The 26,542-nt window shown below is 26.1% G+C and overlaps 2 protein-coding genes across 3 annotated transcripts in view; both read right to left on the reverse strand.

The window, feature by feature from the left end:
• Nucleotides 1-2,028: 2,028 nt before the first annotated feature.
• LOC134834911 (GATA zinc finger domain-containing protein 14) overlaps nt 2,029-26,542 on the reverse strand; it is a 30,153-nt gene continuing 5,639 nt past the window's right edge. Inside the window, exons 2-4 of the mRNA XM_063849717.1 lie at nt 19,859-20,245; nt 7,917-8,004; nt 2,029-2,729 (exon numbers count right to left, since the gene is read on the reverse strand). Of these exons, the coding sequence (XP_063705787.1) occupies nt 2,525-2,729; nt 7,917-8,004; nt 19,859-20,245 (680 nt within the window). The 3' untranslated portion in view covers nt 2,029-2,524. The remainder of the gene's footprint in view (nt 2,730-7,916; nt 8,005-19,858; nt 20,246-26,542) is intronic.
• On the reverse strand, nt 20,367-22,593 carry LOC134834781 (uncharacterized). 2 transcript variants are annotated; one of them, XM_063849555.1, is made up of 3 exons: nt 21,548-22,593; nt 20,588-20,776; nt 20,367-20,518 (listed from the first exon to the last, which is right to left on the reverse strand). In XM_063849555.1, the coding sequence occupies exons 1-3, from the start codon at nt 22,532-22,534 to the stop codon at nt 20,432-20,434; spliced, it is 1,263 nt and encodes a 420-aa protein (XP_063705625.1). In that variant the 5' UTR covers nt 22,535-22,593; the 3' UTR covers nt 20,367-20,431. The 2 variants fall into 2 exon arrangements, with proteins under 2 accessions (XP_063705625.1, XP_063705626.1); XM_063849556.1 differs by lacking the exon at nt 20,367-20,518 and having other exon boundaries at nt 20,664-20,717.

Raw genomic sequence — 26,542 nt, forward strand, 5'->3', positions numbered from 1 at the left:
ATTCGAGGAAATATGTTACGCAATATTTTTTGGAATTCTGAAAAGGATGAAGGAAAAGTAGTTGGGTATTCGTAGAAAAACCAAATTTGCATACATATTGTTCAAGTTTTACTGAAATCAAGATTTTATTATTTTTAGTGAGAAATTGCAACTTTTAAAGGCTCTGCCTGTAAATAAATAAAAGCATATTAAAATTAAAAAGAAAAAATTAGAAGTAATGTTAAATATTTCGATTAAAAAAAAATATATTTTAAAAATTACCGTACTGTAGATAATTCTTATGGAAAAAATAATCCGTTCTATTAACGAAAATTGGTTTTAAAATTCATTATATTAACATTTTTACCTAAATTATTTTAATTTTTAACAAAATTTTGAAATTTTTTGAACCAAATTTTTGAGAATGAATTTTTTTGAATAAATTTTTTTTTTTTGATTTTCTGAAAAATAATTTAAAATTTGTCTAAAAATTTGCTTAAAAAACCTAAAAATTGATGAAAAATTATTGTTCTATTAACTTTAAAATTGATGATTGAAATTTGTAACGGATATTTTTCCATAAAAATTATCTACATTACGGTAAATAAAAAAATTATAGATTAAATATTTCAACTTTAATTAATTGCAATTTTAAAGAAACCTTTCACATTTTATCTAACTTATAATAATTATGATTTTAAAAAACTCTCTAATATTTTTTGGATCAAAAATGAAATATTGAATTATCGTTTTTGGCATTTTTTAACCAAATTTGACACAAAAATTGAAATTTTTTTTAATTTAAAATTTTTGAAAAATATTTAAAGCTTTAAAAAAGAATCAAGAAAGCTTAAAATCAAAAAAATAAATCTAAATTTATTAATAATTCCTAAATTATTTTTTTTATAAATTTTAATATATTTTTAATAAATTTAATTTTTTATTAAAATTTTTAATTAAACCAATTTTTGAGATAATATTTCTTATACGCAGAGGTGAAAAAAGTATATTTTTCCCGGGATCCAAACTCATTTCCAAAAATTAGATTTACAAATTTTTACCCCAAAATAATGAAAAAATCCTAAATTAAGTCAATTTTATAAATTTTTTTAAAGAAATTTTAATTTTTCCTAACTGTTTAATTTTAATTGTAAATTTTCCCTATTTTTTTCTTAAAAATTTGAAATTCATTTATGATTTTTGTAAATTTGATTGAATTTTTTTTGAAAGGTTGAAAGTTTTTTTAATTTAAAATTTTTAAAATTATTTCAAATATTTTTATTTGAAGCTTTAAAAAAAGTCAAGAAAGCTTAAAATCGTTTCTTTACTAAATTTATTAATAATTCCTAAATTAAATTTTTATCTTGTTTATAAATTTAAATTATTAATTCATTTATTAAAATTATTAATTAAATTGATTTTTGAGAAAAAAATGTTAAAGTTATACTTGCCTTTTTAATTTAATTTAATTTAATTTTAAATAATAATTTTTTAATTAAAATATTTAATTAAATTTAAATTTTTTTCCCTTAATTAATGATAGGAGTAAAAAAAATAATATTGGCAGAAAAAATAAAATAAATCCTGTTTTGAATAAAATTCTTTAAATTTTTCACCAAAAAAGTTCATTTTTCAAATAACATGAAACTCAAACCTTGTGATAGTTCAACCAAACCATCAAAACCTGCAAGAATTCCAAAAACGTCATATTTCGTTGCAGACAGAGATATACTTTTACCATTGTGCTACGCGGTTGAGTTGTTCATTTTACAGCAGAAACTACTTTTACATCTTGTTTAAATTATTTTTTGATAACGTGTTTCTGCTTTCACCTACCTTCAATGTGCACCAACGAAAAACCCCACTCGAGGTTTTTGTGGAAAAATCCAACATTTTTCAGTGAAGTATTTTATAAATTCATCATTTCGCTCACAAAACTCATTTCAAAAAGAACTTTTTTTTATACCACTTTCCTAAATTAATATTTTTTTTTTACTATATTTCAGTTTTTTTCTTTATTTTATATACATTTACATGAATATACAAGTTGTTACATTTACATGATGATTCGCTTATTTTTTTGTAATAGAAAAGGTGTAAGGCTGGAAAACATTCATTCATTGTTTTAATTTATTTTTTTTTTTTTTGGCTCTACAATGGAGGTGAGGGGCTTTGGGTTCCCTTTTGTGTATTTCTGGCAAACTATGTAATCATCGTTAGAACTTTGCTTGAATCTGTGAATTTTTGTGGATTTTTGTGTGTTTTGGGATACAGCTATATTTATGACCTGCTTAATATTTAAACGATTCCCACCACCTTTCTTTGTCAAAAAGAGCATTTTATTCTCTTGAGAGATGCTTCTTTTACCGAAAAAAGGTTCTATTTTTATTTTTATACAAATACCTCGAAGAAGATGATGATGGATTGTTGTTATCGCGCACGCCATCCGCCGATCAATATGTATCATCTTCAAATTAGATTTGCATATCATTTTAGGTGGCGGAATTGACGAAAAATGTTTTTTTTTTGTGATAAAATCAGCAATTTATAAAAGTCGTTCCATGTCTTCGCTTTCTGCGTCACTCGTTGCTGTGTCGGAATTGTAAAAGTCGTCGTCGTCTTCCAAGCGACGATTTCGTCGGCAACAAGGAATGCGGTGATTGTCCTCCGTGTCGCTCCAATGCTCAAATTCCTCTTTGTGGTGCTCCAGCAACATTAACGAAGGGAATAACGAGTCGCAACCGCTGCAGCTGCAAAAAAGGAAAAGAAATGAAATTTATTTATTTTTCTGTTGGAAATCAGTGTTTTGTCAGGTACTTTTGAAAAGGAAAAATGAGAGAAGATGAAGAAAAAGTTTCAATTGTCACGAATGGTATTTCACAAATCTTTTGTATACTTTGCATTTTTTTGTTCAATCAGATAACAAGGTCTTGAGGAAGTTTAAAGAATAATATTTTTAAAATATGAATTTTAGTAGAAATGAGGCCTCTAGAGTAGTAAATTTTTAAGATTTTAATTTTTATTCGAAAATTTGACAAGTTAATTGAACGATTTTCGAAAATTTAAAATGTTTATTAAACAATTTTCGAAAATTTGAAAAGTTAAATGAACAATTTTCGAAAATCTGAGAAGTTAATTGAACAATTTTCGCAAATATGAGATGTCAATTGAACAATTTTCGAAAATTTGAAAAGTTAATTGAACAACTTTCAAAATTTTGAGAAGTTAATTGAACAATTTTCGAAAATATGAGAAGTTAATTGAACATTTTTCGAAAATCTGAGAAGTTAATTGAACAATTTTCGAAAATATGAAAAGTCAATTGAACAATTTTCGAATATTTGAGAAGTTATTCGAACTATTTTCGAATATTTGAAAAGTTAATTGAACAAATTTCGAAAATTTGAAAAGTTATTCGAACTATTTTCGAAAATCTAACTTCTCAGATTGAACAATTTTCGAAAATCTGAGAAGTTAATTGAACATTTTTCGAAAATCTGAGAAGTTAATTGAACAATTTTCGAAAATATGAAAAGTCAATTGAACAATTTTCGAATATTTGAGAAGTTATTCGAACTATTTTCGAATATTTGAAAAGTTAATTGAACAAATTTCGAAAATTTGAAAAGTTATTCGAACTATTTTCGAATATTTGAGAAGTTAATTGAACAAATTTCGAAAATTTGAAAAGTTATTCGAACTATTTTCGAATATTTGAGAAGTTAATTGAACAATTTTCGAAATTCTAAGAAATTAATTGAACAAATTTCGAAAATTTGAGAAGTTAATTGAACATTTTTCGAAAATCTGAGAAGTTAATTGAACAATTTTCGAAAATATGAAAAGTCAATTGAACAATTTTCGAATATTTGAGAAGTTATTCGAACTATTTTCGAATATTTGAAAAGTTAATTGAACAAATTTCGAAAATTTGAAAAGTTATTCGAACTATTTTCGAAAATCTGAGAAGTTAATTGAACAATTTTCGAAAATCTGAGAAGTTAATTGAACATTTTTCGAAAATCTGAGAAGTTAATTGAACAATTTTCGAAAATATGAAAAGTCAATTGAACAATTTTCGAATATTTGAGAAGTTATTCGAACTATTTTCGAATATTTGAAAAGTTAATTGAACAAATTTCGAAAATTTGAAAAGTTATCGAACTATTTTCGAAACTATTTTCGAAATTTGAGAAGTTAATTGAACAAATTTCGAAAATTTGAAAAGTTATTCGAACTATTTTCGAATATTTGAGAAGTTAATTGAACAATTTTCGAAATTCTAAGAAATTAATTGAACAAATTTCGAAAATTTGAGAAGTTAATTGAACAATTTTCGAAAATCTGAGAAGTTAATTGAACAAATTTCGAAAATTTGAGATGTCAATTGAACAATTTTGGAAAATTTGAAAAGTTAATTGAACAAATTTCGAAAATTTGAAAAGTTATTCGAACTATTTTCGAAAATTTCAACCAGCGCCATCTGTGTCCTCTATTAATCTACTATGATTGTAACATTTAAAAAATCACCAAGCTCAACAAAAATCCACTCGAAATAAAGTTTAAAGCAAAAGTTTAGAAGAAAAACTTCGATATTTTGTTATTATTACTAAATCTCGTCGACGAACGTCATCCTCTTCTTTTTCTTCTTCACTAACAACAATATATCATAATTTTCTTTCGATGAAAAAGTTTTACTCTTTTTTTTAATTTATGAATATTTCATGATATCTACTATTGCCATTGCCTTCGCGTCGTTCATTCGCTTTACTAACTTTTTTTTTCGCTTCTCCTCCAAAAGAAATGAAAAAAAAAAGAAAGAAATACGAAACGCAAAAAAGTTCTTCCTTACATTTATTTTCATGTTCAAATATCATGAAATATGTTGTGCCAACACTAAATACTCTCATAGTAAGACGAAGCTCACTCCACTCTTCACGAGAAAATTATTTATGAGCACACTCGTTTATTTCTCGTGTCTGAGTGCTGAGACGAAAACGATGAAAAGTTACACAATTGCGAGAATATTAAAAGTTAAAACTTTTTGGGATTTCTTCTAAAAAAAAGTACAGAAAAAAAATATTGCCTCGAATTAACCTTTTTTTTCGTATCATATCAGTTTCGAACAATCGGAATATTTTTTTTCTTTCGTTTCAGTGGGATTTGAAATTTGATCATTTTTACAAATGAAAGCCTGGAAGTGACGCATGTTGAAAAATATTCGTCTAACAATGGCAAGCCGCTGCATAGTTTTTGTAATCCGATAATATTTCGACCTACGGGCAATTATTAACAAACTTTGATGATTTATTAAAATTTATGTTCGAATTTTTTTTTCCATGGAATTGAACTTGAAATGAACTTTTGCGTAACGAGCGAAACTTCGGTGTTCTTGAGGCATGATTTTTTTTTTACAAAAGGTTTCTCGATATAATTTGTTTAAAATATGCGCGAATTCAAAGTCGAATGCAAATTAGAATGAAACAATATTTTTATTAAACCTTTTTGTTGAGAGGCATTTATGCGAGAAAATTGTTCATTGGACCAAAAGTTTTTTTCTTAATTTATCAGAAATTGACTTTTATAATTTTTTATAAAATTTTTTTATTTTTTTTTTTTAATTTAATTTTAATAATTTATTTTTTTTATTTAATTCAAATAAATAAAAATTTAAATAATTTTTTAATTATTTATTTTCAATTAAATTTTAATATAATAAAATAAAATAATAATAAAATAATAAAATATTTAAAAATTAATTTTAATATTTTTCTGAGAAAAAAATTAATTTAACTAATTTCAAACAATTTTAATTTTCAAAAAAAAATCCAAAAACCTTAAAAATTTAATTTAAAATAATTAATTAATTAAATTAATAAATTATTAATTAAGAAAAACTAATTAAAAAAATAAATTAAAATCTAAATTAAATCCATTTTTTAATTAAATTTATTTTATTTTATTTATTTATTTTAATTTTAATTTAATTAAAATTAATGAAAAAAAAAATTAATTATTTATTTTTTTTAATAATAATTTATTAATTAATGATTTTAAATTAATTTTTTAAAGTTTTTAGATTTTTTTTTAATAATTTTCAAAATTCTGAAAAAAATATTTTAAAAAAGAAAAGTTATTAAAAAAATAAAAATTGTAAAAAAAAAATCTACAGTTAATTGTACAAAAATTTAGAAAAAACAGGGAAATTTAAAATTAATTCAGAAAAAATTAGTTAAAAATTGACTAAACATGCGCTCAAGTCAATTTCGTTCAAAAAAACTTCCTCATGTTATTTTTTTAATTTCCTAACCTTTCCATCTCTCACACCTACTTGCTTCATTTCCTCTTTTTTTTCTATTATTTTCCGTTCCCAAGTCATTCATTAAAGCCTGACTTGTTAGGCGTAAAAAAAATAAACTTAATGAAATCGGAACTTATCATTTGAATTTTTTACTATTTTTCATGCATGCTGAATTCCCTTTTGGGATATTTTTACAAGTGACCTCCATCCTCGTGCTTCGGAAAAAAAAAAATATTCAACAAAAAAAAATGAGTAAAATTCTCAAAGGGATCGCATCGAAACACAATATTGGTATTTAATTAACTCTCCGCTCTTGTGTGTCTCTGTTTTTCTGCTTTTACGAGTCTCTCCCCTTGAATGTGTTGTTTTGTTATTGCTGATGCTGCAGCAGAAACAGCATGACGATGAACAAATATATATAAACGAATTTAATTTTTATGATAAAAAATTCTTTTTGTTCGGATGTTGCTGCATCACGGAACGAAGCACTTTATCAATAATTTTATGTTTAAAGTTATTTCGAATTACAACAAAAAAAAAATAAATAAATAAAAAAAGTTCCTCTGGATGTATTGATGGGAAAAAGTTTACTTTACTGCCTAACGTAATTTATTATTTTTTAAAAAGTTTAAAAAAAATGCCTGAAAACCGAGTTAAATGAAGTTTTTCCTTAGTTGTCGTAATACTAAAAAAAATCAACCAACAAAATTTTGTGCATTGGGGCAATATTTTTAAATGTTAACTGGGTTGGAATTTAAAAATGTGCATTACAGAAAAAATTGAGAATTGACTAGGACAAAGTTAAGAATATGCATTGGGGCGAAACTTGAAAATGTGCATTAAGACAACATTTTAGATTGTGCACTGGGACAAAATCTTCAAATTCGTATTGGGGTGCTATTTTAAAATGTTCATTGGGCAAAATTTTCAAAATGTATGTTCTGATAAATTTTTTATGACCCAATGCACATTTTAAGATTATGTCCCAATTCGCAATCAGAAATTTTGCCCCTATGCACATTTTGAATTTATGGCCCAATGCACATTCTCAAGTTTCATCCCAATGCACATACGTACTTAAGGTTGCCTAAATTCCGACCCAGCTCACATTCCAAAAAATTGCCCCAATGTATAATAATTTTTGTTGGTTGCTATCTAATCTAACTAACTTTTATGTCTTTCCGACATTTTGGTTTACGAGACATAATTTTTTATAGTGAACGAAGCAACAAAGAAAAAAAAAGTTTCATTAATCTTCTGTTGTTGCGAATTGCAATTATGTCTAAATTAACAAAATTTATTGATTCGTAATCCAAGCTCGTCGTTCACGTCTTAATGAACAGCAACAAAACAAACGAGCTACACACACAAAAAAAAAATCATTAATTTATTATTAAATCTGATATTTTTCCTCTTTTTACATGTTTTTTCGCGTCGTTCGTTTCTCGTTATAATCCTTCTATCATTATATATCTTCGTAACTCGTCTAAATGGATTCTTAAGTGATTCCTTGTTAAAGCTGTCTTTTATCTTAACTATAAGCCGTTGTATTTACGACGAAATTACCTCGAACACGAAAAAACTCAGTCGAAAAGCCCACACTTAATTATTTCGGATTTTTTTTTTTTCAACTTACCCAAAGTGTCGTTTCTTCTGCTGATGTGACGCTAGTTGTCGATGGCATTGAAAAGCTCGATCGCATACGTTGCATGTTAAGGATTCGTCTAGAAAGAAAAAAAATGGAAGAAAAATGCAAAATTTTAATGGAATGTCAGATTTTCTTTTTTCTTTCATGAATAATTAAACTAAAATAAGTTACATTTACATTCATTGAAAAAATGTCGAATGGAGTGAGAAGGAATATTTTTTTATTAAATTAAAAGAGATTTTAATGCATTTTAAATGGAAAAGTATTAAAAAAAATATTTTTAAATAAATAAAAATTTATTGAAAAAAATCAATTAATTAACTTTTGTAATTTACAAAGTTGGATATTTTTTTAATTAATTTTAATTTAAATAAAAGTTTTTAATAAAAAATTTAAATTAAGGTCAAATCAATAAAAATAAATTCATAGCTTTTGACAAATTGAACAAGTTGGAAAAAAAATTTTTTTTTTAGAATTTTCCAAGAGTTTTCATAAATTTTCCCAGTTTTTTTAAATCTTTGTGATTTTTTTTCTAATTAATCGTTTCATCTTCAATTAATTTGAAAAAAAATGTATTGTAAGTTTTTCCTCACATTTTCAAAGTTTTACCATAATTTCTAAGTTTTTTTGAATTTCCCAAGTTTTTCCGGAGTTTTCTAAATTTTATATTTTTTTTTTAATTTTTAAAAATATATTTTCATCTCTTTTTGATTTAATACTATTTTTTTTACAAATTTTCCTTGAGTTTTCCAAAATTTTTCCTGATCTCAATGAGAATTTTCCTGAATTTCCCGAAAATTGCTTCAAAATATTTATAATAAATTTCTTAGTTTTTTTTTTAAAGTTAAGAAGAATTTATCTCAATTTCCTCGAATTTTCATGAAAACTTAGGAAAAACTAAAAAATTTTCCTTATTTGACAAAAATGTCAAAAAATGGAGACGCCTGATACTTTACTAAAACTCAACTTCGAATCATCTCAAATTCCAGGTCAACAAAGTTTTGTAATTTTAGTAACAATCAAAATATAATAGTCAAATTTGAATGACAACATTTTATTTGAAATGACATCCAATATTATTATTACATTTCTCGTCATCTTTTCTATATAATTTTCTGTACCTCAACTCTGGCAAGAAAATTCTTCATAGAAATTGTTTTAAATTAGACAATTTACGTCATTTTCCTCGTATTTTATGCATTCCAAAACAAATTGAAATGCATAAGGATCGATTTTAAATAAATTTCCTCTTTCATCATCTTTCTGCCCTGAGAAAAGCCAAAAGAAGACGAAGACAAAGTTACTGCCAATAATCGTAAAGGAAATCAATTTACATCCGTCTATCGCTGCCGAGATCATCGCCGCCGCCAACAAAAACGGGTAAAAGGGGTAATTGTGACCGATATTTGAAAAACGACACACTTGTTGACTTGTTTATTTATTCAGTAAACACATTCGAGTTCGGGTTCGGTTTGTTTGTCAATAAAATGAAGCGAGCGAAGAAACGATGCGAAAGAAGCGAGAAAACACAGATTTTCTTATTGAATTAAAATATTATTACACTCCGTGAGAAACTACGTAAACAACAACGTTAACCTTTAAATTACTTTTTTTTTGTGTTATTTTCATGTCGTTTGTAATATTAGAAGATGAGAAAGGCAACGGCGATACATCAAAAGGCGTCGAGAAGAAAAGATGAAAAAACGAAGGTGCAAAGACCAGAAAAAGGGATGTAAAAGCCGTCTTTTGGATGGAAAATCGCCTTTGGCAGTGATTTGAAAAGGTGATTTTCCTTCATGGAAAAAAATGAGAAGAAAAAGTTTCAAACGCCTTTTGACACGTAGTTGAAGCTTAAAAAGCTGTAATAAATAGAAAATTGAGATTTTAAGGTTAAATTTAAATAAAATTTTGATTTTGAACCAAAAAATTCAAAATTGTAAAAATTTTATCGGACCCGTAAACTACGTTCTACCCAACAATTTTTTTTCACAAAGAAATTAACGCCAAAAAGTATGCAATCAATGTTATTTTTTAAAATTTAAATTCAATTTAAATAAATTTGCAATTAATTTAATTTCATAAAAAAATTATTTTTTTACTTCTTTGGTTTCATAAAAAGTTTCAATGCAATAAATTTTTGTGATGGAAGTTTTTTTTTCGTAAGAGAATTTCAATTGAAAGCGTATTTTTGGATGGAATTTGGGGATCGGTTGACTTGGATCCACCAAAGAATTTTTTAAAAATCGCCTAATAGTATGCAATTTATTTTATTTCGAAAGAAAATTATTTTCGTAATTCTGTGGATTCATAAAAAAAGTTTAGAAGCCATTTATGGGAAAATTTTCTTTATTTTTCACTAATTTTTGGTTCAGAAACCTTCTTAAAGCTTAAAAGAAGCACATTTTAAAAAATTTAAAAGAAATTTTCGTAGCAAAAATTGAGTTATTGCGTTACAAAGTTCGTATGGATTTTTAAGCATCATTTTTGTAACGCAATAACTCAAGTTTTGCTTCAAAAGTCTCTTCCAAATTTTTTTGAAACTAGTTTATATTATTTTTAAGAAGGTTTATGAATCAAAAAATTCATGAAAAATCAAGAAAATTTTCCCAAAAACGGCTTCTTAGTTTTTTACAAATCTACAGAAGGACAAAAATAATTTTCTTTCGAAATAAAATTAATTGCATACTTTCAGGCGATTTAAATACATTTCTTTGGTAGAACCAAATCAACCGGTCCCCAAATTTCATTCCAAAAGTACGCTTTTAATTGAAACTCTCTAACGAAAAAAAAATACCTTCCATCACAAAAATTTATTGCATTGCATTATTAATAAAAAGTCTGCGTGTGTTTGAATTTCTCTCGAAAAAAAAATCCGACTGCGCATATAATAAAAATATATTAAAGAAAAAAATAATAAAAAAAATATGAAAAATTGAAAACAAATGTAGTAGTTGCTCCCGTTGTTACGATGAAAACTTATTTATTCCCATATCAGCAAATGCAATATTCTTCGTTGTGCGTTTTTTTTTCATTCTCTCGTCTCAACCTCCTGCTCCAGGTCACCCGAAACGAAACGTATATATTTAAATCGTAAAATTCATATTTTCCACAAATGTTACTTCAATAAATATAAAATGAATGCTCGCAGTGTTGTGCAATGTTTCGTATCAAACAATGCTGCTGATATTATGTAGCATGTTACAATTTTTTATTCCCTTTTTTTTCAATACAACAAACATTTTTATCTCATTTATTTATTTGAAGCAGAGAGAGAGAGAGAAAAAACATAAATAAATGTAAGTGGATTTCAAAGAAGGAGCAAAAAAAGACAACATTTCATATTTATTTATGCTTTTTTTCCTTTTTTTTTTTGCTTGTAATACTTTTTTGTCTGTTTCCTTTTTTTTCTCCATAGAAAGCCATGGAAAAAAGAGATGAAAGGTGGAAAGTGTGTGAGTCACAGGTGAATCTGATAGAGCATTAAAATACTATAATTTGTGTACTTTATCACTGTCACTGTATGTTGTCGCCTCGCATCGTATCATTTGTCAGCTCAAAGTGTTTTTCTGCTTTGTACTGATTTTTCATTGACGATGCGATGTGTGTGAATTTGTAACATGACTTCCTTTGTAATTTTTTGCTTTGTTTTTTCCACATTTTTTGTGTTCGCGTAATGAACCCCTTTTCATTCATCTTTCTAAATCTCTGCAAGTGTCGAGTTAATTTATCTTCGCACCTCTTAGGGGTTTTTTTTATTTTTGTTTACCGATGAGCATCGATGGTGGAAAAAAAGTATGAGTTTCGTTGGCGGGAAATTTTTAAGGACGATAAAAAATACAAAAAAAATTTTTTTTGGAAGGAAAAATCAGAAGATTTTGAATTCTATAAATTATAAATTATTTAAAAATTAATTTTGAATTAAAAATATAAATTAAAATTAATTTAAATAGACAATTAATTAATTTATTTATTTTTATAAAATTAATTATTTAAATTAAATTAATTGAAAAAAATTAATTAATTAAAAAAATTACTTTTGTTAAAAAAAATTAATTAATAAATTAATTAAAAAACTAAAAAAAATTAAATTAAAAAAATTTTAATTAAATTTATAAATTATTAAATAATTTAGAATTTTATCCAAAAAACAAAAAAAAAAAATTAAATTTTTTTAAAAAAAATTAAAATTAAATTAAAACCTTTAAGGGCGAAATTAAAAAAAATTAATTAAATTAAATTTAATTAAAATTAAATTAAAATTTAATTAAAATTAAATTAAAATTAAATTAAAATTAAATTAAAATTAAATTAAATTAAAATTAAAATAAAATTAAATTAAAAATTAAAATTAAAATAATTATTATTTAAATTAAATTAAAAAAAAAAATTAAAATTAAAAACTTAAAAATTTAAATTGAAAAATTTTAAAGAGTTTAAAAAAATCCCTTTAAACATATTAAAATTCCGTGAAAAAAATATTCATCTCTACGAACATCAGGTACCTGCTTCGAAAATATGTGAAAGCAAAAGATCAACGTTTATCGCAAATTAATATCGTTTTCATTTGTTTATCGCTCGCTTTAACAAAAAAATATAAGACCAACGACTGCCTAAATGCGATACGATTATGATTGATGTGACCCGAAAAAAATAACAAATTTTCAAGCGATAATCATTATTTAACGATACGAAAACAAAAAAGCAGCGCAGCAGGGATAATGTATTCGCAGAAAAATTTATGTCTGATGTAATTCGCAAAAAAAAAGTAAGCGATGAGGACTGAGGTGAGGCAAATTTGCATTATTTTTTGGATGGGTAATCTTTTTAGAATAATTGGATTTGATAAAGTGTAAAAAGTATATGTTGAAATTAATTTTGATGTAAACGGATCAAGTTATAAGCATCTTTAACTTTTTGTAACGCAATAACTCAAATTCTGCTTGAGGAATTTATTTAGAGTTTTTTGTAGAATATTTCTTTTGATTGTTAGAAGGTTTTTGACACGAGACAAATGAAATAAGTTGTTGAAAAATACCAAGAAAATAAAAACTAAGAAAAATTATTCAATTTTCTTTTTAAAAAATATTAATTGCATACTTTTGGGGTTTTGATGTATAACCTTTAATGACTTTGGGTTTTAAGATAATTCAAAAAAAATTCTAAGAAGCTATTTAAATAAAATTAAATATTTAAATAAAATGTAGAAAAAGAAATTTATTTTGTTGTTTAATTTATTGAAAATGTATCAAAAGTGTAAAAATTTAATAGAAAAAAATTAATTTAATTTTTAAACAATTTTTGATGAATTTGCTAAATTTTTTGCATAAGCTTTTAGTTTTTATTAAATTATTTTTTTTTTGCGTTGGAAAATTTTTTTATTTAATTTTTAGGCGATTTAATTACGATAATTTCAATTTTTGTCTGAGTAGTAATTTAATTAAAGATATTTTTAAAATTTTTTAAAGCAATGATTTTTACATTTAATAAATAGAGAATTCAATAAAAAGCATTTTATTTATTTCATTTTATTTAATTTTTTTATTTTTATTTAAAAATAATTTTTTGACAAAAAAAAATAAATACAGTCCCCCATTTATTTTATATATATTTTTTTATTTTTATTTAAAAATTAATAATTAAAAATTTAAGAAAAAAATAAATTAAACATTATTTTTCTTAATTTGCTTGGTGCCCGGCTTTGGTAACACATGGTTCTCAATAATTTAATTAAAATTAAAAAAAATTAAAAATAATTTTTCTAATATTTTTAATTGTATTTTGGCCTTTTTTTTAATTTTTACTAATTATTTTTATTTTTGTAATAGATTTTTTTTAATAAAATTAAAAAAAAATAAATTTAAAAAATTTTCTTCTCTAAAAAAATTTAAATTTTTCCGCCGCAACTTTTCGTAAAATAAAAATATTTTAAATAAAAAAAATTAAAACTTTCGGACCATCAACCCCTTTTTTTCCTCTAACTGTGTAACATGTCATCAAATAATCATGTGTACGTAATGTCGGTAACGGCGGTGGTTTTTTGCACTATATGCACAAAGCTCACGCAATAAAATGCAACAGACAGGTGCAAAATCCCACATTTGCCACATTTTGTCTGTTCCCATATGCAAAATATGCACAAGTTTTTTCCCTCGTGACGAGTACAAAAAAAAATAAAAAATTTTGTTCATTTATTTGCATTTTCCATAAAATAATTTTTTTATTATTTATTTTAAATTTATTGGAATAACATGCACGAGCCAACAAAAACAGCGATATGAACAAAAAAAAATATTTCTGTCATGACAGAAAAACCGACCGATTGTTTTATTTATTAATATAAATTAATTAATTTATTTGCAAAATGTTGTAAATTTTAATTGATTTTTGAGAAATTGCTCAGGTGATGCGATAAAATTTTTTCGCTGTTTCGCAATAAAAATGAGCAGAAAAGTGGATAAAATATTTGTAAATCATAAAATTCATACGATTTTTTATTATGATGAGTGATATGTCGAAAAAAAAAGAGTAGCAATCAAATATTTAATGTTGCCTCAGATTTCGTCATTGTTGTTGTTGTAGAAATTTTTGTACCCATGTACATTTGAGCACGTACACGAAAAAATGTTGTTCAACGAATTTTAGTTGAAATAGTGAAAAGAGGAATTTTATGTAGCACTGGTTGCAATAAAAGGGAACCGACTAAGGATCGATGACAATAAAAAGGTAAAAATTTATTTTTTTTTAAAATTAGAAGGTACTTCACAGGTAAGACATTTTTTCCTAATTTTTTTTTAAACCTGTTCTTCAGTTTTTATTTGATTTTTGTTCAGTAAAGACGTTAAAATTTTTAAAATGACTGAAAACTCGGGATATTCGTGTGAAATTTGTAATAGAATGTTTTCTAATCAAAGCAGTAAAAGAAAACATAAAATAAATATTCATAAAATTTCAAACAAATTTGAATGCAATTTATGTTCGAAATATTTTTTAAAAGAAGTTAACTTAGAAATTCATCTAAAAAATCATTCGAGTAAAGTGAAGAAGGTAAATTTATTAAGAAGACTAACTTTGATTTTTTTTTCAAAAAAATTTTTTTTCAGCAAAAAAAATTGCCCTCAAAGCCAATTCTAGCAACAGATTCTATTTTTACTTGTGATATTTGTCAAGAAAAGTTTCCTAACTTAGACACCTTGAGGAAGCACATTAATCGGGTTCACTTGGAATTTTTTCCCTGTGAAGTTTGCGACCAAAAATTCTCACTTTTTGGAAATTTGAATAGGCATTTAAAAACCGTTCATGCGAAAGAAAAAACTTTTAAATGTGATTTTTGTTCCATGAAGTTCAATCGAAAAGACAACTTAAAAGAGCACCGTGGAAAACACAGAATCCGCAATAAAAGCTTTGGGAACGTTAAGGATCTCGAAAAACCCATGAAAAGTCATTCGGATCGTAAAAAGGTAAATTTTAGTCATTACCAATTTTTTTTTATATTATATTTGCCACAAAATTTTGAAATCAACGAGTTTTTGGCGAAAAAATCGAAAAAAATTTGGGCGATTGTGTTGAATCTTAAATATTAAACTAAAAACTAGTCTCAAACTGTTACCCATATCATTTTAATCAGGGATGTATTTCTCTTTCTCATAAGGAACTTGTTTCATGCTTTATAGTTTATTATTTTTTTAAATTATTTTTTTAATTTTTTTTTTAATTATTTTTTTTCTTTTTTTTCAATATAAATTTGTTTTAAAAGTTAAGAACTTCATTAAATATATTTTTTTAATTTTATTTTTTTTACAATTTTTTATTTTTTTTTTAAATTTTGAACGCGATGGGGGATTTTTAAAGATGGTTGAAATTTTCCAAATACAAAATGGATCCTGTTTTTAATGTAGAATAAATTTAGATTTTTCATTTTAAGTCACAAAATTGTCTTGTTTGCAAGTACCTTATTTTAAAAAACTTAATTTTAATCAATTTCTTAATAATAATTCTCGTCAATTCCTCACCTAATTTTAGAGAAAGACACAGAAATACGTCTTTTAACATCTAAAATCTCTCTCAAAGTGAGGAGCAATTATCGAATTTGTGACTTTTACATTTAAAAAAAAATTTTAAAATGTTACTCGGGTGGGTTTAAATGTTTTGAATGTTTTTTTCTTGTTCAATTTTTTATTTACTATTTTTTGTAATTTTTTGTAATTTTTTTAATATATATTTTTTTTAAATATTTTTTTTTTATAAATTTTATTTTTTTAATAATTTTTATTTTTTTGTAGGAAAATATTCAGGAAAAAAGTAATCATTTGAACAGCACAAAAAAGGCCAATCCCGAGATTTCTTGTGATATTTGTCATAAAAAAGTTTCTAATTTACAAATTTTAAAGATGCACACGAAATTATTTCATTTTGGCAAATTTTTCGAGTGTGATAAATGTTCAAAAAAATTCACCCAAAAAGACGCCTTAAGACACCACCTTCAGCTACATTTGAATTACGTAAATCGAAAAAAGAAGGTTTCGCGTCCCAAAAAAATTTATCCACCAATTCGCGAAGACATTCCGTGTGACATTTGCGACAAAATTTTTCATTATAGAATGCTCTTAAGAAGACATTTAAGAACCGTTCACCTGAATGAAAGAAACTTCAAATGTACTTTTTGTTGCAAATATTTTTCAGCATTTTACCTCGTGAAGCGGCACATTTCTCTCGTCCACAAAAAAGTGCCTGACGATCAAAAATTCGAATGTGATATTTGTGGAAAGAAATATTATCCGAAAGCTAGTTTAAAAACTCACATTATGGGAGTTCATTTAGGAATATGGCCGGAAACGAAACCAAGAACCAAATCGGACAAATATAAATGTGGAACTTGCAACAAAACATTTAAAGATACCACTAATCTTAAGAGACATCTTCAGACTGTCCATTTGAAGGAGAAGAACTTCGTTTGTGAAATTTGCGAGATGCGATTTACGCAATTTCAGAGCTTGTCGCGGCATAAAAATGTGATTCACGGAGTGAAACCGCAATATAAATGCGAAAAATGTGACAAGGAGTTTTATTTTGAAAGAGGATATAAAAATCATTTAAAAAGGCATCAAAGAAATTCGAAAGATTAATTCGAATTTTTTGAATAAATATTAAGATTAAATTAAAAATAAATAAAAATATTTTATTTTAAAAATAAATACCTAAAAAAATACCTTTTTTTTTTTTTTTTTGATACAAAATTTTATTTTATTTTTTTATTTATTTTTCATAAAAAAAAAATTAACTAAATTTTATTTTTTTTATTAATTAATTTATTATTTTTCAACATTTTAATTATTTGATATAATTAAATAAAATTATATTTTTTTAATTAATGAAAAAAATTAATTCTTTTAAATCGATATTTTTTTTTTTGTTTTAATGAATTTTTTTTTTAATGGAGCATTTTAAAATACAAAACATTTTTACAAAAAATTTTAAAAAATCCCGATGAAAAAAAAACAAATTATTCTCAGGTCAAAAAATCATAAAATTACGTCATAAAGGACAAAAGCCAAAACATGAAGACGCTAAAAAAAGGTTCAAATGAAACAAAATTGAGAACCGGTTTTCCCTTGTTAACTTACACGTTTTTTTTAAACGTAAACGTTAATTACTCATCTCATTAGATACCTAAATTGGGAAAATTTTAAAAAATATTACAAAAGAACTTCAACTGAAAAATTTTGACCTAATTTAAAAATATTTTGTCAGTTTTTGTTCATCTTTGACATTGTTAAGTCATTGTGGCAGCTTTTTATTGAAATTAATGTAAAAAAAAATGTCAAAGGAAGATTTTAGATTAACTTGTGATATTTGCCACAAAAAATATTCCTTTACCGCCAGTTTAAAGAGACACCTAAAAACCTTTCACTTAAATGAAGAAATTTTTGAATGTAATGTATGTTTTAAAAAATTCAATCGAAAAGACAGTTACAAAATTCATTGTTTGACACACAAAAAATGCAAAATCTGTGGCGAGGATTTTGTAACTTTGCAAAGCCTGAAGAAACATTTAAAAAATCATTTAAGTATTAAAAATGTGAGTAATTTTCTGTTGTTTTTCCGTTAATTTTTTTTAAGAAAATTTTTTTTTTCAGATAAATCATATCGAAGACTATAAATATTCTTGCGATTTTTGCCATAAAAAGTACTTTAATGTACGTTCTTTAAAGAGACACAATAAAAATATCCATTTTAAAAATTTTAATAACTGTAAGAATCTGTAAAAATTAATAAAAATAATAAAAAAATTACCCAAAAATTCATTTTTTATTTTTCTTATAAAAATTTCATCACGAAAATTAAAAAAAATATTTACTACGCTCTCAAGAAATTTTCTAAAATAATCACACACTTTAAAAAAAGGTTTATTTTTTTAAACATTTTTTATAGTGTGTCCAAAGCTTGAGCTTGCTTGCTTGAAGCTCGAGCCTTTGATCATCGAGCTTTTCGAGCTTCAAGCCTTCAAATTTTTTTGTAAAAAATTTTTTTTTGTTGTAAAATTCATTTAAAACAGTTTGAAATTTTTTGAATTAATGTATATTTTTAGAGACAATGACTTTTATTTAAAAAAAAATATTAATTAATTATTCGTTTATGTGAAATTTTTAATTCATTAATTTTTAAAAAAAAATTAAATTAATTAAATTTTAGTTAAGTAATTTTAAATTTCTTTCGATATTTGACAAAATTTTTTAATTTTCAAGTGATTTATTACTCAAAAAAAAAAATAAAAAAAATTTTTTTTTTCAAGCTTTAAATATCGAATTTTAAAAAAAAAAATTTCAACAAACTTTTCCAAATTTCATTTTAAATTATTATCCAATTTTCACAAATTTGCTTCAAAAACTTTTGAATGTATTTTTAAAAAAATTCGAATTTTTACGAAAAAATCATTTTTTTGCAAAAAAATTGAAAAATGTTCCGAATTAAGTCAACTGAATTGACTTAAGTCAAAATAAATTGTCTTTTACTTAAGCTTAAGTCAAAAGTCAAATTGTTTCGACTTTTGACTTTAAAGTTTTTTTGACCCTAATTAGTCATTTTTTTTTTCTTTACGCGCTCCCGATAATCGCCAACTATCTAAAAGAAAACCGGAAAATTATTTAATGTCGTCTCAAAAATTTTTTGTGTAATTGTTCTCGTTATGTCCCCAGACCAACAATGCCATGTGCGAGAGGTCTATGATGATGTGAAACATCCTTATTTTATAAATAAAGAGGAAAAAAAAAGTGATTTTTTTAAATTAAATAATAATTTAATCGATCAATTCTTAATTCTTTATATATCTATAATTTTTTTTTACTTGAAAAAAGTTTTTATTATTTCAATATGTAAAAAAAATTTAAAAAAAAAAAATATTTTGAAAAATTTTAAATATTTTATTAGATTTTAAAATACGAATTAAATTTACGGAAAAAAATAAGTTTAATCGTTTAATAAATTTTTTTTCAATTTTATTTTTAATCAAAATTCAAGTCAGAAACAAATTTTTCCTTCCTAATTAGCAAAAAAAAATATTTCAAAGAATTTTTTCGTATCATGAAACGCTCCAATCAACCGTTCCCCAAAATTGAGAATCACTGAAATTACACTCATCTATCATCGTTCGCTTGAATTCCATTCACACACACACGACAAAAAAAAAAGATTTTGTAAATGGCCCTGTAATGGCAGCCAAGATAATTTTCGTGAAAAATAGACACGTGAGTGAAGTATTAATGTAATCGGTTTACATTTGATATTCAAGACAGATAAAAGCCCTAAATGACGATGAGCAGTGATGTTGCTCTTTTCATTCCACGCCAATTTTTGTTCGCATTTCCCATCACTGTGCGGTGAAAAATTGCAGGAAAATCGAGGAAAAAAAATGAGAGAGCAGTGCATTAACTCACCAAAATCATCATCGTCTGACAACGTGATAGTTTGAAGACGTAATCCCGCATGATGACTGTTATTATTATCCAATAACGTCGCATCCATGCCACTTTTATGGCTCGCATCCATAATGTTGTAGTTCAAATCCTTGTGATTGCTTTCACTTTGTTGATTATTATTATCGATTTCGTATAAACTACTATTGATACAATTTTTCGTCGTCGTGTCGTCTTTGTTGTGGAGCTTTATGCTGTTATTGCTGCCACTCGTATAGCCATTTAGCGAGTCGTCGTCATCGATGTCGCTGCCACCGGTACTGCCGCACTTCATTTTGTGCGTTTGTTCGTCGGATTCCATGCTGAGGCGACCATATGCCTTCCGGGGGGGACGCGAGTTGCTTTTATCTGGAAAGAAATTCAAAAGAAAAAATCATTAAAATTTTGAAAAAAATATTTTTACATGAAATTTTCACGAAATTCTTGAAAAAAAATTTTTTGATGAAAAAAATCACAAAAATTCGTAAGGAACAATTTTTAATCTTAAGTCAATAGTAATAAAAAGTAACAAAAATTATTTTTTAATTTTGATTTTTAGTCGCTTCCAAAATCAATTTTGGCCTTGAAAGGATTTGTGCTGATATGAGATTGAGAAACAGTGTCTTCTGGAGCCTCTGATTTCTAAAAAAATTAAAAATTATTGATTTTTATCATTTTTATTTAAGAAAAAATTAAAAGAAAAGAAGTTACCTCATCGTCGATTTTTAAGACATATTTTCGAATGAGTTTTCCTCTGTGACCAACTGATGATTTTTTGAGATTTTTTGTCGAAAATGGATTATTATTGTTTTCTTCTCGGTCGTATTTTTTATTGGATTTGCTTGAAAAATTATTTTTGGTTCGTTTTTGGATTGTTTGTCCTTTTAATTCTGCAACAACCTGAAATAAAATAAAAAATTAATTTTTTCTACCTTAAATTTATTTGAAAAATTTTCCTTTCTTGGCGTTACTTGATTAAAAAAAGCAAATAAATTTATAAAAAAAATAAAAAAAAAAATTTGGATTTATTTTTTTAAATTTCTTGAAAGTTTCTTAAAATTTTTTTTATCTTTAATTTTTGTTAAATAATTTTTATAGTAAATAATTTGTTAACTTTAATATTTAATTAAATAATAATTTAAAAAAAAAATATTTTAAAATTTTTTAAAAATATAATTTAAAAAATAAATTAAAAGATTTAAAACTTGTAAAAAAAATATTTAATTTCATGTTAATTTTATTTAAAAAAAAAAAATTTAATTTAATTTAATTTTTTATCATTATATTAATAAGAATTTAATTTATTTATTTGTTTAAAATAATAATCTTTTAAAATAAAATATTAAAAAAAAACTTTTAGTTAATGAAACAAATTATTAAAATAATTAATTATTTATTAAAATTTTTTAAAAAATATTTTTCAAAAAATAGGTTAATTGAAACTTTACATTTTTTTTTAAATTTGATTTATTTATGATTTTTTTTAACAAAAAATTTAAAATTCAGTTTAAATTTAACGAGTCTTAAATAATTTACTTTGAAAAATAAAAAAAATGCTGAATACTCAAAAACTGTCTCTTACTTAAATATTTTATGTAAAAAAAATATTTAAAAAATTAAAAAAAATTTTGGAACAAAAATTTTAAAATAAATTTCAAAGTAAAAACTCACCTTATCGATAGTTTTTCGTTCCGCAAGTATTTTCCTTGTCTCAGCAAAGCATTCATCAAGTGGATTCGAGTAAACGACCCGATTCAACCTTTTGTTCCATTGATAAGTTTCACTATAAAACCTTTGAATTTCCTCTTTTTGCCAGAAACTTTCGTCATTTCGTGCTTCAGCCAGTTTCGCATGTGTCGGAAATTGATTATTTTCCAAAATATCAAAATTCGGATACAATTCATCCAAACAAGGCCACTCTTCCGTGTCCATCGTGAAGAGCTGACAATCCGTCATGAGTGCAAATCGCTCATTAACACTCGCATGTTGCTTCGCAAACTTCACCGGCGGCTCGTACAAGATCAGGTGATGCACATTTTCGTCCTTTTCCTTCGCATAAAGAAACGCCGTCAATTTTCTCCCCGTAATAAAAGCTTCAAACTCATTCGTGTCACTTTTCGGCGGATTTCGTTTCCAATGATGATTTCCTTTGGGCGCCACGAGCGCTAAACGTCCTCGCATCAAAACATACGGAAATTTGGCGAATTTTGAGGTTAGGAAATGTAATTTGTCAACAGGAACTGTCCCGATCGTCCCGTAATCGATGTACATGACTTCAACTTTGTTATCGACTGGACCACGAATTATCACTGCACGATGCCATGTGGCGGAAAAAAGTGTCGCACAAAGACGTCCTTCGATCGCGTCATTTTCCGACATTTTGTACGTGAAATTCCGCTCGATCATCAGTTTGCGGTAGAAATCGTGGAGCTTTTTCTCGAAAATTTGGATTTTGGTGTCGTCGTCGGCGTTGCGGAACCAAAACTTGAGCGGCGAATGGACTTCCGTGATGAAAATTTGCATCGATCGGTGTCGCTTGAAGAAATTTATTACAGGAATATCCGCGATATCAACAGAAACATCACTTGGTAAGTCACTACACTCGAGATTTTCACTTTTTTCTACTTCTTGCTCGTATTTTTCCGCAATTTCCGTCATTTTTTCGCAGTAATTTGTCACAAAAACGAAACAAAGACAAATTCCGTGTCTTGCGGATATCACTTTTTCACCGTTATTTTGACATTTGTGACATTCTTGCTCACTGGGATTGTTTACAAAAAATTTTGAAGGACATTCCCGCCAAAAATTTCGCATTGTCATAATTTTTTACGTCAGTCCGTGTAATAAACTTCCGACACGCAAAACTTTTTCGACAAAAAACCTTGACTTACAAAGGTTAAATAAACAAACAAAGTTACTATCAAGGGATCTGTATTAAAGTTTTTGCTTTTTACATGACACGAAGCATTGCGGCAGTAATTTTACTTTCGCACTTTTCGGTAAGAATTGAAAGCTTTGGGAATACTATCGCCATTTACAAGTGTCAAATTGAATCGATTATCACTGCGAACGCGGATCCATCCACGGTGCCACGTGGAGGAGGATGAGGAGACACGCAAAAAAGAAGAAGAAAATAAAATGAAGAAATTCCATTAAAGTAGAAAAAGTAAAATAAAACAAAAAAAATGGTGATGTCGTTAACGGTTACCGCCTTCACTCTATAAATACAAGTCTTCTTTGCAAATTGAGGCTCTTTTTTTGCTTGTGACGTATGATGTGTACGGAAGAAACGAAGCCTAGAAACAATAAAAAACACGCGTTTGTTGTCATGTTAAAAGTTTACATATTTTCCGTGCCATTGCACATGTTAGCGAAATGAGTAAAACTTTCAACAGAGTACTTTTTAATGTCTTTCCTATGTAATTTTTTACGGAACGAATGTTCTTTGTGGTAGTTTGTAACTGACAGCGAGGCGTTTTGCAGAGAAAATTGCTTTTAGAATGTCACGGGATCCTAACTCGTAGATTTATGTCCTTGAAAAGTCAGAAAATTTTCATGAATCATTGAATTTTGCATTGGGCATTATAAAATTTGTTCATGATCATTCGATTTTTTTTAGATCGTAAACAAATTTTATGATGCCCAGTGCACATTTCGAAGTCTCATTAAAATTTCTCATTTTCTTTTGCAAGTTTTTAACTTTTCACGTCAGGAAATTTTCATGAATCATTGAATTGTGCATTGGTCATCTTAAAATTTGTTTATGATCTTTCGATTATTTTTAGATCTTAAACAAATTTTATGTTGCCCAGTGCACAATTTCGATGTCTCTTGAATTTCTTATTTAAATTTCCGACTTTTATTAATTTGGATCAGAAAAGAATTTCGAAAATCATTTTCTTTTGCAAATGTTTAAGTTTTTAAGTCAGAAATTTTTCATGAATCATTGAATTGTGCATTGGGCATTATGAAATTTGTCCCTTGTGTTCGATTTTTTTAGATCGTAAACAAATTTCATGCTGCCCAGTGCACAATTTGATGTTTTATTTAAATTTCCGACTTTTATTAGTTCGAATTATAAGACTTTCGAAAAGTGCTTTTTTCTGCAAATTTTTGGCTTTTCTTAAAATTTTGACTTTAGGTTCTTCTAGATTTTGAACGAATTTCGGAATTTAATGCAAAATTTGTTATTTCATGGAAATTTTAAATGACTTGATGATATAGACAAAAAAAAAAATGTGCACTGGGCAAAATTTCAAGATTTTCAATTTTATACAGAAATTTTACAAATATTTAAAAACAAATTGTAGAAAATCTGAAGAAAAACTTTGACAAATTTATCAAAACCCAGTTCACAATTTAACGCCTCATTTAAAAATAATTCAACTTCACGGTACAACTCCCCGAGTTCCGCAAGTAAACACATAACCTCAAAAAATAATTTGTCACATAAACTTTGTGTCTTTTTCCTGTGGAAAAATTTCACATTTCCACACACGTGCCAGATCAAATATCTCCTCAGAGCTCCCATCTAATTTAATTTAAACAGATGTTAATGACATAATTGACTTTTGATTGCTGAGTCATTACACAGGGTGCCATGGCAAACACACAGCGGCGGGTAAGAAGAGTTTGTTATTGACATTGTTGTTGTTGTTGTTGTCGTGGAAGTTGATTACATAAATTTATGTATTTGCCTTTTGGGGATTCACCATCCATTAACGTTTTTGAGCAAACAAGCTGCATAAATTGTTTATTTGCCGATTTTTTTTTTGTATCTCTCAACTCAAGCGAGCTTTGATGATACATTAACTTTTAACTGGATTAATTGTTTTCCAAGGCATTTTGTCAAATTAATGAGTTTATTTTTACTTTGACGAAAGTTGTTTCAACTACGGCAACGTGAATATTTTATGACATACTTTTAATTAGCGATTATATTAAATTTTAACCTTGAACGAGTAAATCTTCTATTTTTATCTTCTAAGTTCCTTTGTTAACATCATCATCAAAGGAGTACAAAGAGATTTTTTGACAAATTACTTTCACTTAATTCTGTGACACAAACATGAGTTGCTTAGATAAGTATTTTTCATGTTCTACTCTTTTTTTTATTTTCCAGAAAATGTCTCGAAATCAAAGATTAATGATTGAAATCAAGAGATTGCCGAGAGTTATTTTGACAACGACAATACAAATGATGCCGTAACCGATAAACAAACAATAAAACGGGGCTCACATTTTATTTTTTTGAAAACATTTGTTGTTTAACAAGAGAGCACTTGTCAATTCCTGCCATGATGAAGATGATGCTAAATTGTGGAAAATAACAAGTTTTTGATTTGCCATTTCGATAACAAGGCATGAGATTAACATCATCATCGTTCAACGAAAAGACACCCACAGACATAACTCGTTCTTACAGTTGCTTGCAATTTGGACGTTTTATTGTTCGTTGTAGGCACATTGCTGCCCAGGGAATAGAGAAATGTTATTTTTAGAGTAAAGAGACATTACTGTCAAATAAAAGCGATTGAATGCTCCCTTGAGGCACTACATCATACGTATATTGACATGGCAGCGAAATTCACAAGAGATGCTCCTTATAAAGTGCTTTTTTTATCGTGTTTAAAGAAAATTCTTGCTGAATTATGGTTTTTGACAGGTCTGTCCTATGTATTGAAAGTGAAAAGTATGAAGAAGATTCAATTGCAAAAATCTAATTAATACAATTTAGCAGTTTGATTATTGAGCCATAACTCTTGAAATTTGTGTTAATGAATCCGTTTCAGACAGAAGTAAGTTTTTTGTTCCTTATTGGTTTTTTCTAACATTTTCTTTCATTTTATTTAAATAGGTTTTTAGTATCCAGGTCATGGATTGGTCATCCCAATTAATATGAACTCATTCAAGACAAAAATTATATCAGCATACCAAATGTATTAAATTCGATTGAAATTATTATTTTTTTACGTCGGATATGGCAGATCAGGTACCACTTGAGAAGCTCAATGAAAAGAAATATGAACATTCGAGACAGAAAGAGATTTTGAATTAATCAAAACCCTTGGAATGCCATATATTGTACTGCTTTTGCTTAGAGATAGTACTAAGAAGGGTCTATTTGTCTCCATATTTAGCACAAAATATTTTACAAAATAATTTTCAAAGGTTGGAATTGATAAGTAATAGCATTGTATCAGATAGCTTTCAAATTACTAAACCCTCGATTTTATGGATAGTTTTTCTGACACATTTATTCGTTGTACTTAGAGATGAAATACTTAGTTTTAGGATCTAAATCACTTGGTTGAGTAAGAGCTATTGTTTTAAAAAATTTCTCAAAAAGCCCTTAGAAGATACAAAGCTGAACAATTTCGATTCATCATTGCAATTTTTCATAATTTGAGACTAATTAAACTTGATTGATTTAATTAGTCTTGAATTATGAAAATTTCAGCTTTCTATCTTATTGAGGGCTTATTGAGGTTTCGGTTTTTCGAAAAATCATGCAAACTCATAAAAATGCGCTCAAGCCTCTTTCACGCTACTGTCAAACCTTGTTCAATGTTTGGATGCTCTTCATGCGTGCCACTTGAATGTCTTTTTTCTCTGCTCAAGGATTTGTAACAAATCATTTTTTAATCCAATTTCACCTAACCTTGG

The sequence above is a fragment of the Culicoides brevitarsis genome, chromosome 3 (genome assembly GCF_036172545.1).
Source record: "Culicoides brevitarsis isolate CSIRO-B50_1 chromosome 3, AGI_CSIRO_Cbre_v1, whole genome shotgun sequence".
NCBI classification, from domain to species: domain Eukaryota; kingdom Metazoa; phylum Arthropoda; class Insecta; order Diptera; family Ceratopogonidae; genus Culicoides; species Culicoides brevitarsis.

What these genes read in the sequence shown, in the direction of transcription:
- LOC134834781 (XM_063849555.1), bottom strand. Translation starts at nt 22,534, where the DNA reads ATGACGGAAATTGCGGAAAAATACGAGCAAGAAGTAGAAAAAAGTGAA. An exon ending in AACGAAAAACTATCGATAAG is followed by an intron (nt 20,777 to 21,547) that starts GTGAGTTTTTAC and finishes ATTTTATTTCAG; the next exon opens with GTTGTTGCAGAATTAAAAGG. An exon ending in TCTTAAAAATCGACGATGAG is followed by an intron (nt 20,519 to 20,587) that starts GTAACTTCTTTT and finishes TAATTTTTTTAG; the next exon opens with AAATCAGAGGCTCCAGAAGA.